Source organism: Aedes aegypti, chromosome 1 (genome assembly GCF_002204515.2).
Source record: "Aedes aegypti strain LVP_AGWG chromosome 1, AaegL5.0 Primary Assembly, whole genome shotgun sequence".
NCBI lineage: Eukaryota > Metazoa > Arthropoda > Insecta > Diptera > Culicidae > Aedes > Aedes aegypti.
In genome coordinates this window covers 138,747,267-138,760,694 of record NC_035107.1, presented here as the reverse complement: position 1 = coordinate 138,760,694, position 13,428 = coordinate 138,747,267, and the positions used below count along the sequence as shown (strand labels likewise).

General features: G+C 35.2%; 1 protein-coding gene across 1 annotated transcript in view; it reads right to left on the bottom strand.

Moving 5' to 3' along the window:
* The window catches only part of LOC5571497 (endoribonuclease Dcr-1), a 56,654-nt gene that overhangs the window by 35,004 nt on the left and 8,222 nt on the right, over window positions 1–13,428 (bottom strand). The window contains exons 2-3 of the mRNA XM_001659697.2: window positions 2,687–4,193; window positions 2,302–2,601 (exon numbers count right to left, since the gene is read on the bottom strand). Of these exons, the coding sequence (XP_001659747.2) occupies window positions 2,302–2,601; window positions 2,687–4,193 (1,807 nt within the window). The remainder of the gene's footprint in view (window positions 1–2,301; window positions 2,602–2,686; window positions 4,194–13,428) is intronic.

The following is a 13,428-nucleotide window of genomic DNA, read 5'->3' as shown; positions in this document are numbered from 1 at the left end:
TTGAAATGGGCATCAATTCTATCACTGACGCAGAATGTCCGTTGGATCACATCCGAGAAATTATTGCGTCTATGCCATATGAATTATGACGCGGCTTTAAGCAAAAAATGCCAAAATGTGATACCACCATTACAGGTTACGCCTTTGGTTTCCATCATATGGGCTAATGGATTATGCCCTCCCATCGCGGCAAGGTCGCATAACCAAGGGGAGGGACTTCTGGAGGAAATATTTTCTGGACTAAATTCTGAAAAAATACCTCTAAGCATCTCTTGAGAAATCGTTGGTAGTATCCCTGAAGGAGAAACTTGAAAAGTTTTTGTGTCGCAAAAATGCCATATTCTACCATGTATTAATAATTCAAAATAAGGTCCCTGATTGTGGCCGAAATTCGCTGAGAATTCCATGTTTCTATTTCAATTTAGGTAGTAGGGGTACCGGGGGCAGTATGGACACCCGGGGCAGAATGGACACCTTCTGTATCTTTGCATAGGCGAATACTTTTATACTATCAATGCAAACAATATTTCAGTTGCCTATCGGAAGCGTAAACTATCCACTAAAATTTCAGAAAAAATGTTCAAAACATTGATTTTAAATCGAAAAATTGAACATGATTTTATTTGGTTCGAAAATTATAATATTCACACCTCACTAAATAAGGTTTCAGAGGCAAATGACTGCAAGTTGACCGATAATGTAGCTCTTGATTGAATCTTCAATTATTTATGCTATATTAAAAAATATAGTAGATTTTTTTCTGGTACTCTAAGACATTGAAAAACTTATATGGAAATTTCTTCAACTGTTGGGGCAATATGGACACCGGGTGGCAAAGTAGAGGAAGAAATAGAACTTCAAACACAAAATTATCCAAAAATATTTAGCATTCAATGCAATAATTATGACGTGGAACCACAAATCGGTTGAAAATTGTCAATTCTTGATTAAAACTAACCTGGAGGCAATATGGAAAGCATCTCTACGCAAAATGTCGTAAATTGGTTTTAATCATGTTTTCAGTGGCACATTGACCTGTCACTATGGTTTCCTGAATATGTAATTCATTTTTCGAGGTTTTGAGAACGATCGCAGGACAATTTCCTATAAACATTAAGGTGTCCATACTGCCCCATGGGGGTGTCCACTTTGCCCCACTAGCTTGATGGCGACTACCAAATATAAGCTTTTTTTAAACCTTTTTTAGAAAACAAAATATTTTTTTCCTGATTATGTAACCATGTTTAACAAATGCTCAAGAACTTTAAAAAGCATACTGCGCATAAAAAACAGTATAATATTCATGTTTTTACAGTCAAAAAAGGGAAATTTATTTAGGGTGTCCATACTGCCCCGTGTCCCCCTAGACACCCTGATAATGATTTTTCAATTGTATTTTTGTTGTACACTCAAAAAAATCCAAACGTCATTGCTACGTGAAAAATCACGTAGATCATTCCAAATTCATTTTACCTCCACTTCACCTGACTAAGATAAAGATCACTAAACCATTCATAACCACCAAATAGTGACTCGGTAATGTTTACTGAGGTTACCTATCGCGCTTACATGGAATTCACGTAGGTGCCTGAGTTCATTTTGACATTTGCATAGTGTACGTACATTCGGTGTTAAGCTCGAATCCTAAGATGGCGCTCGCTTGATTTTTGAAGAACTTCAGAAGCTGCTGCTGCTTTAAACACTGTGTAAGATTGATTTCAAGGTAAATATGCTTTGAACACCGAAGAATCCATGCATTACTTCATATTTTATACGTGATTTATAACCTCTATCAATTATAGCACGCGAAGGCTACAACAAGACAGACCAAACTCACAAAATTGGGGAAACAGGATTCAAAATGCTCAGATTGACAATAAAATTATCACAATCTTTTAGGTTTGTTTATATTTCCCAATTGGGAATTAGTTTTCTTCCAAAGCCTATTAGATATAAGATTGGTCTTTATTACAGTTAAATTTAATGCAAAACCATCTAAGTCGTATTGAAACGCTTCGTAAAGGCTACCGGAAAATCCACGTAGCTCTTACGTTTAGCGACGGTAGAATGGACGAAGTTCAAAAGTTCATGCGTTCATTCTGGGCTACCTATGATTAACGTAAGAGCTACGTGGAAAGTGCGATGGAAAAAAAACACGTATGTTTTCACGTAACAATGACGTTTGGATTATTTTGAGTGTAGCTTACTTCAGGAAATTACAGGCATCCATTCTTTAGGTGACCCAACTAAGATGCTAATAGTGTCTATTGAATATAACATTTTAAACGTGTTCTTACTTACCACAATGTCTTCCTTGAGGGGCGAATTGATCGGCATCCGTATGGTGCACTGATACAGCTCTTGTCCATTTCGCACCGTTTTGGCACCTCGCCACAGCGGCGTAAGTTTGGTGAAGGTGTCACTCGGAAGCTTGGCGCAGTACTTGTTGACCATTTGAATGGCGTTTGACAGTCCAACACTGTTGCTATTTTCATCCGTTTCCGGCAGAGGTCGATAGGGCTCCAGATAGTGGCTGAAGCAATCCGCGTACTGTTGATTGCTTTCCGGTGGTTCCATGTTTTCACATTTTTTAAGCAGCAACTAAAAAGAAGGTAACTGTGTTATCAAATTACGCTAACGAAACCGTGAATATGTACTTTTGTACAAAATTATATAATTTTTTTACCTTCTCGATCTCCATATAGATAGCGATCTTTTCAATCATCTCGTTGGTACAATTTTCCATGACCAGCATGTTTAGCTTATGCGAAGATTCGAATTCATTACTATTTGAATGCATTTCAACACAACACGTTTGCTTAGAATTGGGATTGGTTTCTTCTACTTTGTCGTCTAATATTTCACAATCTTCATTAACAGTATTTAGCTTCGCTATACTCTTTTCGCAAATATAATGATTCATGCGTTCGCTCAGATCCTCACACAGATTTGCACAATTTTGAGCATCAGATTTGGGAGTTACAAAGAGAATATGATATGCGGTGGCAGCTCGGGCTCGGCCTTTGCACTGCACGTACGATCGATAGCTAACCGGTTCGTTCCAACGAATCACGAGATTACACTTGGGTAAGTCGATTCCTTCCTCCAGAACCGATGTGCCTATCAGCAGATTGCATTCGTGCATTCGGAATCGTTTGAGCACTTCCTCCTGTTTCCTGTGTTCAATTTCGGCCTCTTTCGGATCTTTGATGGGATCGGCCGTTTTGTCCACCGTGTATTGAACATTGATATAAGCTAGTTGCGGATCGGAACGAATGCTTTCGTAGAATAAGCTGTACAAAATTTTGGCAATGAACTTTGAGTTACAAAAGATTAACGCACATAAAGCATCTGGATCATTCTGGTTGTAATAGTTTGATCTATAGGGACGATTGGGCATTCCAGGTTTTCTACGTTGTCTCAATTGTCGAATGCCATTTTTTGTTGGAGATCGTAGTTTTTTCGACTGAGTTGCAACATCTGCCTCTGCTATGCTCGGTTCTGAAATCTGTTTGAGAGAAGTTTTAAGGTTGGCTATACTTTCAGTAATGCTATCGATGCTTTTGGTAACTACATCCACATCCGCAATCAATTTTTTAAAGTCTATCAGCTTTATCTCTTCCAGTAGATTTTGGCAAGATTCTGATTGGCACGTATCAGGTGGCTCTCCTGAAAATATTTCACTTATGGCTTTTTCTTTGTTTCGCGTTCCTTCTGGACTAAACAGTCGAAATATCTCCAGTAATCGCAGCACTTTGGGCGTGGAATGTGCTTGAATCTTTTCCTTTTCGTTGGAATACTGTTGGAAAATTTGATCACAGTGCGATCGAATCTGTACGAATACCGTCGAAACTAGACACAGCAGCAGAAAGTGTCTCTCGTAAGGAGTCTTAATCTTTTGTTTTTCGATCTGCACAATCATTGCTAACGCTGCCCTATCAGCGCACCAGGGGCCCATTTCTTCGAGCACGGCCAGGAACTCGTGGAGGAACTTAAGTGGATCCGCTCGAGGATCTGGAATGTTTTTCAACTCTTCGAGGAATTCGTCATCTTCGTAGATTTCCGACGGATCGTACCGGTGGTCTTCGAGGAATGTGATTTGTGATAACACTATTTCTTTTAGATATGAAGCTAAATTACTATTTGCAGGCGGAGCGCATTGCAGTAGAATTTCCTTTGGCTTAGTGCAGTATCTGAAAAGGCAATTTGCTTAGTTTAGGGCTGGTAGCAAATTAGTGTCTAAAAATTGAAACCTTAGGATCTAATGGCTAAAAAAAAACAAAGTCTAAAATACTAAAGACGAACTGTAAAACAAAGAGCAGAGATTCCGACCATACATTTCACAGATTTTATTTATAAGATTTTCTTTGGGGTTTCTCGTCACATCTCGCCAAGTATTATTCTATTTATTTTTCATGATTTTCTCTAGAAGTATTTGCTTTATTTTTTTTAGGTATTACTCCACAGAAATTGGTGCAGTGATTCTTGCATGGACTTTCCAAGGAATTTCCCTCATTTTTTTTCGTTCAGAATATCTATAAAAATACAACCAGGATATTTTTCCAAGGGAACCACCAGAAATTATTGTAGAGCGTCGTTCTAAAGTTCATCTAAAGATCTTTTAAGAAGTTTCCCAAAGTAGTGCTCAGCTTACCCAGAATTCATCCTAGCATTTCTTCCGAAATGTTTGTTTGGATTTCTTCAACCAGTAATTTCTATAAGGATATGTTCAAAAATTACTTCTGAAATTTCCACTGAAACTACTTTTACAATTTTCGTTCATATTTTTTCTAAAGATTTCAACCAAAAATTTCATCACCCTTAAGAATTACTCTAGTGATTCCTTCAGCAATTCCTTAACAGATTCTGTCAGAAATTCTCCAAAGGCGTCCTCAAAGAATTTATCCAGAGATATTTTTAGGAATGTCTCCTGTGAATTATCAATAACTTATTTCAGAAATTATTGGAGGTTCGGGATCCGGTTCATAGGTTTTCTTGAAAGAATTCCTGAAGTAACAACCGATGAAAATCCTGATGAAATACATAATAAACTCTGGCAAGATAGGAATAGTATTTACAGTAATAATTGCTATAGTATTTAATGAAATGTATCCTCAAATGTCTAAAGGTATATGGACTCATTAGCTTATACCAAAATTTCAGAGAACGAACTTCAGTTTACATCAAGTTCATTTAACTTGCTTACAGAGAATAATATTCACAATAAAGTAGAAAGAATCGATTCGATCTTTTTCTGAACTATAGTTTAATGTTGTTATGAGTTACTTTTTCGAGAATTAAGTCCATTTAGTATTCGTTATGATCTCTTCATCAGCGATATAGTTTAATTGCAGAGATTCGTTCTAGAACGAACTTGAGAATGGGCAGAGTGAACTTTTGAGAATCGGCAGTAATCATGGCTGTCGGCCAGATTATGCTGGAATTGCAGCACATACACTGAACCAAGAAATATCATAGAAGATATTAAAAACGTCACATACCCTTACGACAATTGAAATCCGATTCACGTTATATGTGTCCATTGACATTCATGTAAGAAACACATAAATCTCATTATGATACTCCATAATATTCAATTTTGAACACTGTGAAACGTATATGAACAAAAGTTATGTATTCAATCCAATGAATGCTATGGGATTGGCAGATGTGAAAAGTATAGCGTTATTTCGCAATGGCGAATTTGAGTCTCGAAAGAATCATGGTGGAGTATTTGGAATAAAATTTTGTTTCAACGCGACGTGGATCACAGAATAATGTTTGGGATAATCAAGAAGTAAGTAAAAAACATTATTTATTTATAAACGAAAAAATGAATGTGAATTACTTCTTTAGACTTGAATTCACAGAAAACATCAACTTTATTCCTAGCTGAAGTCAACGGAACAAGGTCGGTAGGAACGGAACAAACCATCCAGAAGAATTCAGAGCTAATAAAATCGGTTAACCAATGCATTCGCTTCCATCGCTTATTCACACAAATGCCAATCATGTGTAAAATAAACAGATTTTTAAAAACTCTGGTTAGATTGTTCATCAATTCTACTGGATAAAAACTGAAGAAGAATCATCACAAACTCATTTTAATATCTAATAAAAATCACTAACAATGCCAATAACTTTCATCTGAATTTCACATAGAACTCATTGACAGAATCCAATGGCTCGTATGATAAATTTGCATCAAATGTATGTGTTTTATCAGATGAAATTAATCAAAAAGAAATCGCACAAGTTTATGTGATATTTTGATGAGCGTTATGTGAAAAGCTACATGGAAAAAAACTATGTGTGTTTTCAGATAAACCTGATATGATTCCTTGGTTCAGTGTATGCTACCAAAAGTCAGCTGCAGAGAATTAACCCTGCCGATGCTGGTCGCTGTAACAATGTTTAAAGCTCTCGTTACAATTGAGCAATTAAAAAAAAAGATTTATAAAAAATCTTCGAGCTGTTTAGTAGAATATCTATAAGTAGATGAAAAAAAAAAACGAATTTATTACTATACTATTTAATTCCACTAGAGTTTGTATCCTTTGACAGATACGCGTATTTCGACCTCAACTGTAAGGCCGTCTTCAGTGTCGTGTACTAGACTCGACTTGGCCTCACAGTTGAGGTCGAAATACGCGTATCTGTCAAAGGATACAAACTCTAGTGGAATTAAATGGTATAGTACTAAATTCGGTTTTTTCATCTACTTAAAAAAGATTTCTTTTTTATAAAGAAACATATTTTTCTAGATTTCTTGTCCAATTGGAAGAAACTGCCTTTTTCGGTTTTGCAAATGCATGACTAGAACTTTAAGTGGACTAGGAGAAACAGTTTGCCGAGCTCCTCCCTGAAGTAATAAGCTGAGAAGCAAGCTCTGTGCCAGTGACGACGTAATGCCAAGAAGAAGTAGAAGTCAGGAAATGATTCTGATAGAAATTTAATTGCTACTGCATAACGAGGATAATGTACAATCTCAATGTGACTGTTATGCGATTATAATTACCAATGTGACAAAACAACTTGGTATTTTTTCGATTTTTCACAGATCCTCACAGATTTCAGTAAGTTGATCGAAAGTTTTTATTTGTTGATGACTCTCCACAGTATTAACTCGGTAGTATGCCAAATGGCAATTATTTTAATGCTTGAACATTTTATAAATCCCGGGATCCCGGCACTTCCCGAGACAAGCCAAGATTTTTGTCCCGAATCCCGGGACGAACAAAATGGCCGGGAAATGAACACTCTAGTGGAGAGTCATCAAATGATAAACAGTTTCAGTCAACTTACTGTTATCTGTGAGTATGCTATAGAAAATTTAAGTTGTTTTATCACATTGCTACATGTAGCAGCATAACCGTCACATTTATTATATTCATGAGCCTCGTAATGTAGTAGAAAAGAAACTCCTATCAATATTATTGTCTGACTATTCACCCAATATTGGGTATGTGCTGTATACAATTTCATACAATATGCAATTTTGAGTCTCTGGTAATTTTTAGAAATTTTAGTTTCTTCTCATACTGCCATAAAATGTAAGGTTTTCCATTTACTCAATGCCTACTTTGGTCGAATGTTACAAATATGGAGTAAACAAACTCCGAATACAATTTTTAGCAAAATTCCTGTTCATTAGCAACCTTACTGGCAAAAAATAATTGAAGATTTTGAAGTAGAGATGCAAAACTAATTACTTGAAGCATTTCTTATCAAATCTGTGGAATAATTCGGGGGACAATTTTTAGTTATAGACAAAATTTTGGCGACAATTAGGCCTTAACTCAAAAACGCAACTGATTATTGACGAATTCGAGATAAACCGAATTAGAAAATTATTCCATTCATATTAAAATATCTATATTTTAACCGATCGTTTGAATAAATGAATTAGGCTTTGAAAACAATCATATCACTCAGTGGCGGCTCGTAATTACACGTTTTATCTGATCTACGACCCTGAAAATGACTAATTTTGCATATTTAGATTATAAAACAAACAGTAAACGCTAATTTGTTATTGTATGAACATGTGGATTTGATTATTTGGAATAGCCACTGATATCACTAGTAATTAATTATTATTGCTCAACAACGTTCAAGCATTCATTATAGAGACGTGTTTATGTATAGAAATAGTTTCCCAAAGCCGTATGAAAAACAGTGTCAAGAGTTGATTCATGGATAATTGTATAGTTTATTTGTTGGAATTTCAAATACACTTTTTTAAATTATTAATAGTACCCGCTTTAGAAGTTCTGTACGAGTGTCTGACAAACTCTTTGAATTTTTTGGTTGTTATTTCTAAGCATCTCTGGTTTCCCGGATAAAAAATACAATACAAAAACAATGTAACGTATTGCAACAGTATCATTCAATTTATTGGAAATACAATACAGTATATTGTAATATGACAATACAATTACAGTACAATATATTGCTTTGAACAGTTCACTGTATGGTATATGAGATTTTTGCAATATAATGTATGGGTGGTTAAGTATCGTAACAATACAAATATAGATATTTTCTCAAACAAATATTTTGAAAATACAATACGATTTATTGTTCATGTATTGTCATGATTAGCAATTCGTGTATTGTTGTACAATACAAAAACAATTCAACGAACTGTATTTCAATTAGTGATGAAAAGCATAGAATTTGTATTTTGTATGGATTATCCCCCAATTTACCGGATATTGGTGCCAAAAGTAGCAACATAATTTCAACTTTTATAGAAGTCAAGATATTTATCATGGTTGCATTCGTTGTTACAGCTAATGTCAAGTGACTTCTAAAAAACTATTTTTTTTACTTTTTGAATATTTTTCACCCAACATTCCTTGCTTTCTGAACTTGTTTTGTTTACTACTTTCAGCAAAGCTACATAGAAAAAAGCAACAGTTGTTTTACGCGAAAATAGGAATTTGACCAAAATTGTAAGGTATAAAACCAATTGAAAACAATACAATGTTCTGTTGCAATATATTATATTGATTTTGAATTGTATATCCAAACAAGAATAATGTTGCTTCGACATTCAATTACAATACGCTGTATTGTATCCAACACGTTATATTGTACATTAATGGTTTGTTCCATTCACTGAATGATACGTTTTTATCCGGGTTATTCTCCGGAGGAGTTTTGATGATATTTGAAAAGGTAACCTGCCTTTAATTTCATACTCATCAGATCACGAAAAAAGTGACTTTAGTGACCATTTTCGTGAAAAAAGTGACTTTAGTGACTTTTTGTTGAAAATAGTGACTTTTTAGTGACCAGGTCGAAAAAAGTGACCAAGTCACTAAAAAGTGACTTGCTACCAGCCCTGCACTATAAATTTGTTGAGTATACTCGATTCATAATACATTCCTCAGTTACTATTGTTTTGTATATCAAAAAAGTATTTTTTCAGTTTTGTTCGAGACATGTTAAAATCAATCATTTCACAATGCTGATTATATATAGTCATCATCTGATTCAACGGACTAAATTTAGCGTAGTTCGTGCGATGATGACTTACTGTGAACAAGTAACGATGACGAGTAGGACGTAACAAGTAACGATGACGAGTAGGAGTATAAAAATTCAGTTTTGAAAGTATATCAGCAGAATCAATGCGCTGTGAAACAATATCGTTAACAAAAGAAACCATAGCATAATCACGACGCACTTTCAGTGATTTCATATTGATAAGCATGCATCGTGATTCATATGATGGTAGAGGAAGTACTGACCAGCCTAAATTACGTAGTGCATATAATAAAAACTGCTTTTGTATCGATTCTATACGTTCTTCATGTTTTTTGTGTAAGGTGACCAAACAATACTACAATATTCTAATATTGATCTTACATACGCAACATAAAGTATTTTTAATGTGTAAGGATCACGAAAGTGTTGACCAAATCGTTTTATGAAATTGAGCATATTTCCTGATCTATGAATTATTGCATTATAGTGATCTACAAATGATAGTTTTGAGTCTTAGATAACTCCTAAGTCTCTTATTTTATCACATTTTTTTACATGTTCGTTTCCTAAAACAATAGATATATTTGGTGTGGTTAGTTATCTGCTATAACTGTTCAGGGGCCCAGATAGCCGTAGCGGTAAACGCGCAGCTATTCAGCAAGACCAAGCTGAGGGTCGTGGGTTCGAATCCCACCGGTCGAGGATCTTTTCGGGTTGGAAATTTTCTCGACTTCCCAGGGCATAGAGTATCATCGTACCTGCCACACGATATACGCATGCAAAAATGGTCATTGGCATAGTAAGCTCTCAGTTAATAACTGTGGAAGTGCTCATAAGAACACTAAGCTGAGAAGCAGGCTCTGTCCCAGTGGGGACGTAACGCCAGAGAAGAAGAAGAAGAAGAAGTTAAAATTTTTTATATTCAATTCCAATAAACTTTTGCAGCACCAAGTGTAGAAAATTTGTATCTCATTCTTAAAAACATTATGATCGTCATCATTCTTTATTTCTAAAAATAGCTTCATGTCGTCAGCATATATAAGGACCCTCAGTTTGCTTAGAATATAAGAAACGTCATTAACATATAAAATAAAAAGAAGAGGGCCTAAGTGTGCGCCTTGAGGTACTCCAGATGTGTTGGATGTATGCATGTATTGGATTTGATCTTTTCCCATTGAATTTTACTATTTGCTGACGGTCGTTTAAATAGGACTTGACTAGGACATTTAGCCGCATTGAGTCAAGGGGTGTGCGTTCGATTCCCGCTTCAGTCCGGAAAACTTTTCGTCAGAAATGTATTTCGACTGTACCACTGGCCGTTGCATGCTAGTCCGTTGTCTAGTGTGGTGCTTCCTTCAAAAGGAAAATCGTCCACTGGAAGCACTAACGCGTCGATGTCTTTTGTTTAACGCAACATTTCGTCTTGTTGCAGATTTCTCACTTGTAAAACAAACTTAAATGAACTTTTGAATAATCCAACACAGATAAAAATATTTAAATTTCAATGTACTGTAAACTGAAGAATAAAGCAAATACAAACCAAATTCAAGAATTGTTACACCATCACGTATAATTTTCAAATCTTTATTTGAATTAATTGTTACTTGACCGTGTAAATTTACAGTGCTTTAGATTGAAAAATAAGAGATTTATTGAGCATAGTACACGACACTGAAGACAGCCTTACAGTTGAGGTCGAAATACGCGTATCTGTCAAAGGATACAAATTCTAGTGGAATTAAGGTGAAGATGAATCGAAGCCAAAGTTCAAATTTTCAAGAGCACGGATCTGGAGAACTAAACATCCGTTTGAGCTGAAAACCTAATCGATTGGTCACTACCAGTCAGTGATCAATCGATTAGGTTTTCAGCTTAAACGGATGTTTGGTTCTTCAGATCCGTGCTCTTGAAAGTTTGAAGTTTGGCTTCGATTTATTTTCACCTTAAATGGTATAGTACTAAAATCGATTTTTCATCTACACTCCCGTGCAAAAGTTTGGGTTCACCCCCTCAAAAACATACAAAAGTGTTCTGTCCATATCTCTGTGATTACACGTTCAATTGAAACTCTTTAAGCCGCATTCGAAAGGCAAAGAGTTATTCTTACTTCGCATGTATTTTTCCAAAAACATTTTTTCATTTTTGTATATTAAATTTATACTTAAAGTCGTGACATTTTTCGAAAAATACACTGAAAAAACATACCTAATTTCCTCAGCATTGGGTCGATCAAAATTTCAAATCAAAGTGTCATTAGAATCGTAATCTTATATTCTTTGAAGAGACCCCACGAAATTTTGGCGGAAAAATCTGGAAAGTATTCAAAATCAATGAAACAGTCAGTCAAGTCATCGTGCAAAAGTTTGGGTTCACCCCTCAGTATGATGCAAATCGTGCAAAAGTATGGGTTCACCTGAGCCACATGCACACCATTTTTATCAATATTTCTGCCATTTTTCAACCGATTTTAATAGTTTAAAGCTTTTTTGAGCGCAAATAATGGTGCGTACATGATTGGTTTAAGATTTTACAGATTTAAGTAAGTTCAGGTGAAGCACGATTCACCATACTGAGGGGTGAACCCAAACTTTTGCACGATGACTTGACTGACTGTTTCATTGATTTTGAATACTTTCCAGATTTTTCCGCCAAAATTTCGTGGGGTCTCTTCAAAGAATATAAGATTACGATTCTAATGACACTTTGATTTGAAATTTTGGTCGACCCAATGCTGAGGAAATTAGATATGATTTTCAAGTGTGTTTTTTGAAAAATGTCTCAATTTTAAGTACAAATTTAGTATACAAAGTTCAAGGAATAATTTTGGAAAAATAAATACGAAGTAAGAATAACTCATTGCCTTTCGAATGCGGCTTGAAGAGTTTGAATTGGACGTGTAATCACAGAGATATGGACTGAACACTTTTGCATGTTTTTAAGGGGGTGAACCCAAACTTATGCACGAGAGTGTACTTACGTATAATCATCCAAAGATTCAATAATCTTTTGATAATTCTCTATGGATGTTCCAGGAACTTCTGAAGAATTGCTTCCAGGAATGTATCTATTGAACACATAATAAAATATTAAATTTATTTTTCTGCTGATCTTGTAATATTTTGTTGAGTCATGGGTAGGACAATCCTTTGACTGTTTGTGTTTTTGTCCGTAGTACATGTCCTAGGGGGACTGGGGGTAGTTTGCCCACGTTGAGGAAAACCGCGATTTTAGATGTGAAAAACGTTATTTTATGCTCTTTTTTAAATATGGTCGGATAAACAAACATGTTTTCTTTCAAATAGTAGAAACAGCTATCCATTTTAGCTTTTTTGGGGTTTATAAATTATTTAAAAAAAAAATGCTTGCTTATCTACATATGTATTGTTTTGCGGGGTAAAATGCCCCGCTTCAGTCCGGCGTTAAACGTACGCACACAATCATGCTTGTTTATAGGTTGCATACATCCGGGCGTTTGTTCAGATGTTATTGTTCAATAATAGTATACATGCTAATGCGAAAAATGCAAATTTGTAAGGTTCCAATTTGTGCGTAACTTCAACGTGGCATTACGTTTGGTAGAATTTGAATTCAAACGGCTGTTTTGGTGTTTGCCCCCAGAGTTGAATAAAGTTTAGGTCCTTCGATAAGCTTTTTAAGGACAAATTTTACATGTTGTTTGCAAGTAATACAAACTATGACAGTGCACAAGTTGGCTCTCGGCGATAGTTTCAAAAATTTGGTTATTTATCGACCAAAAAAATTACCTTGAAAATCGCACAAAATTGCAACGAAAACAGCGAAAACGTTTTTATACGTTTTTTATGATTTTCTTGAGAAAAACACATAAAAATATATTAATTGAAGCATCTTTATCCATTTTCTATGTTCTAGGGTGAAAAAAAAAGCATTCTAAAACACATCGTTCGTCCAAAT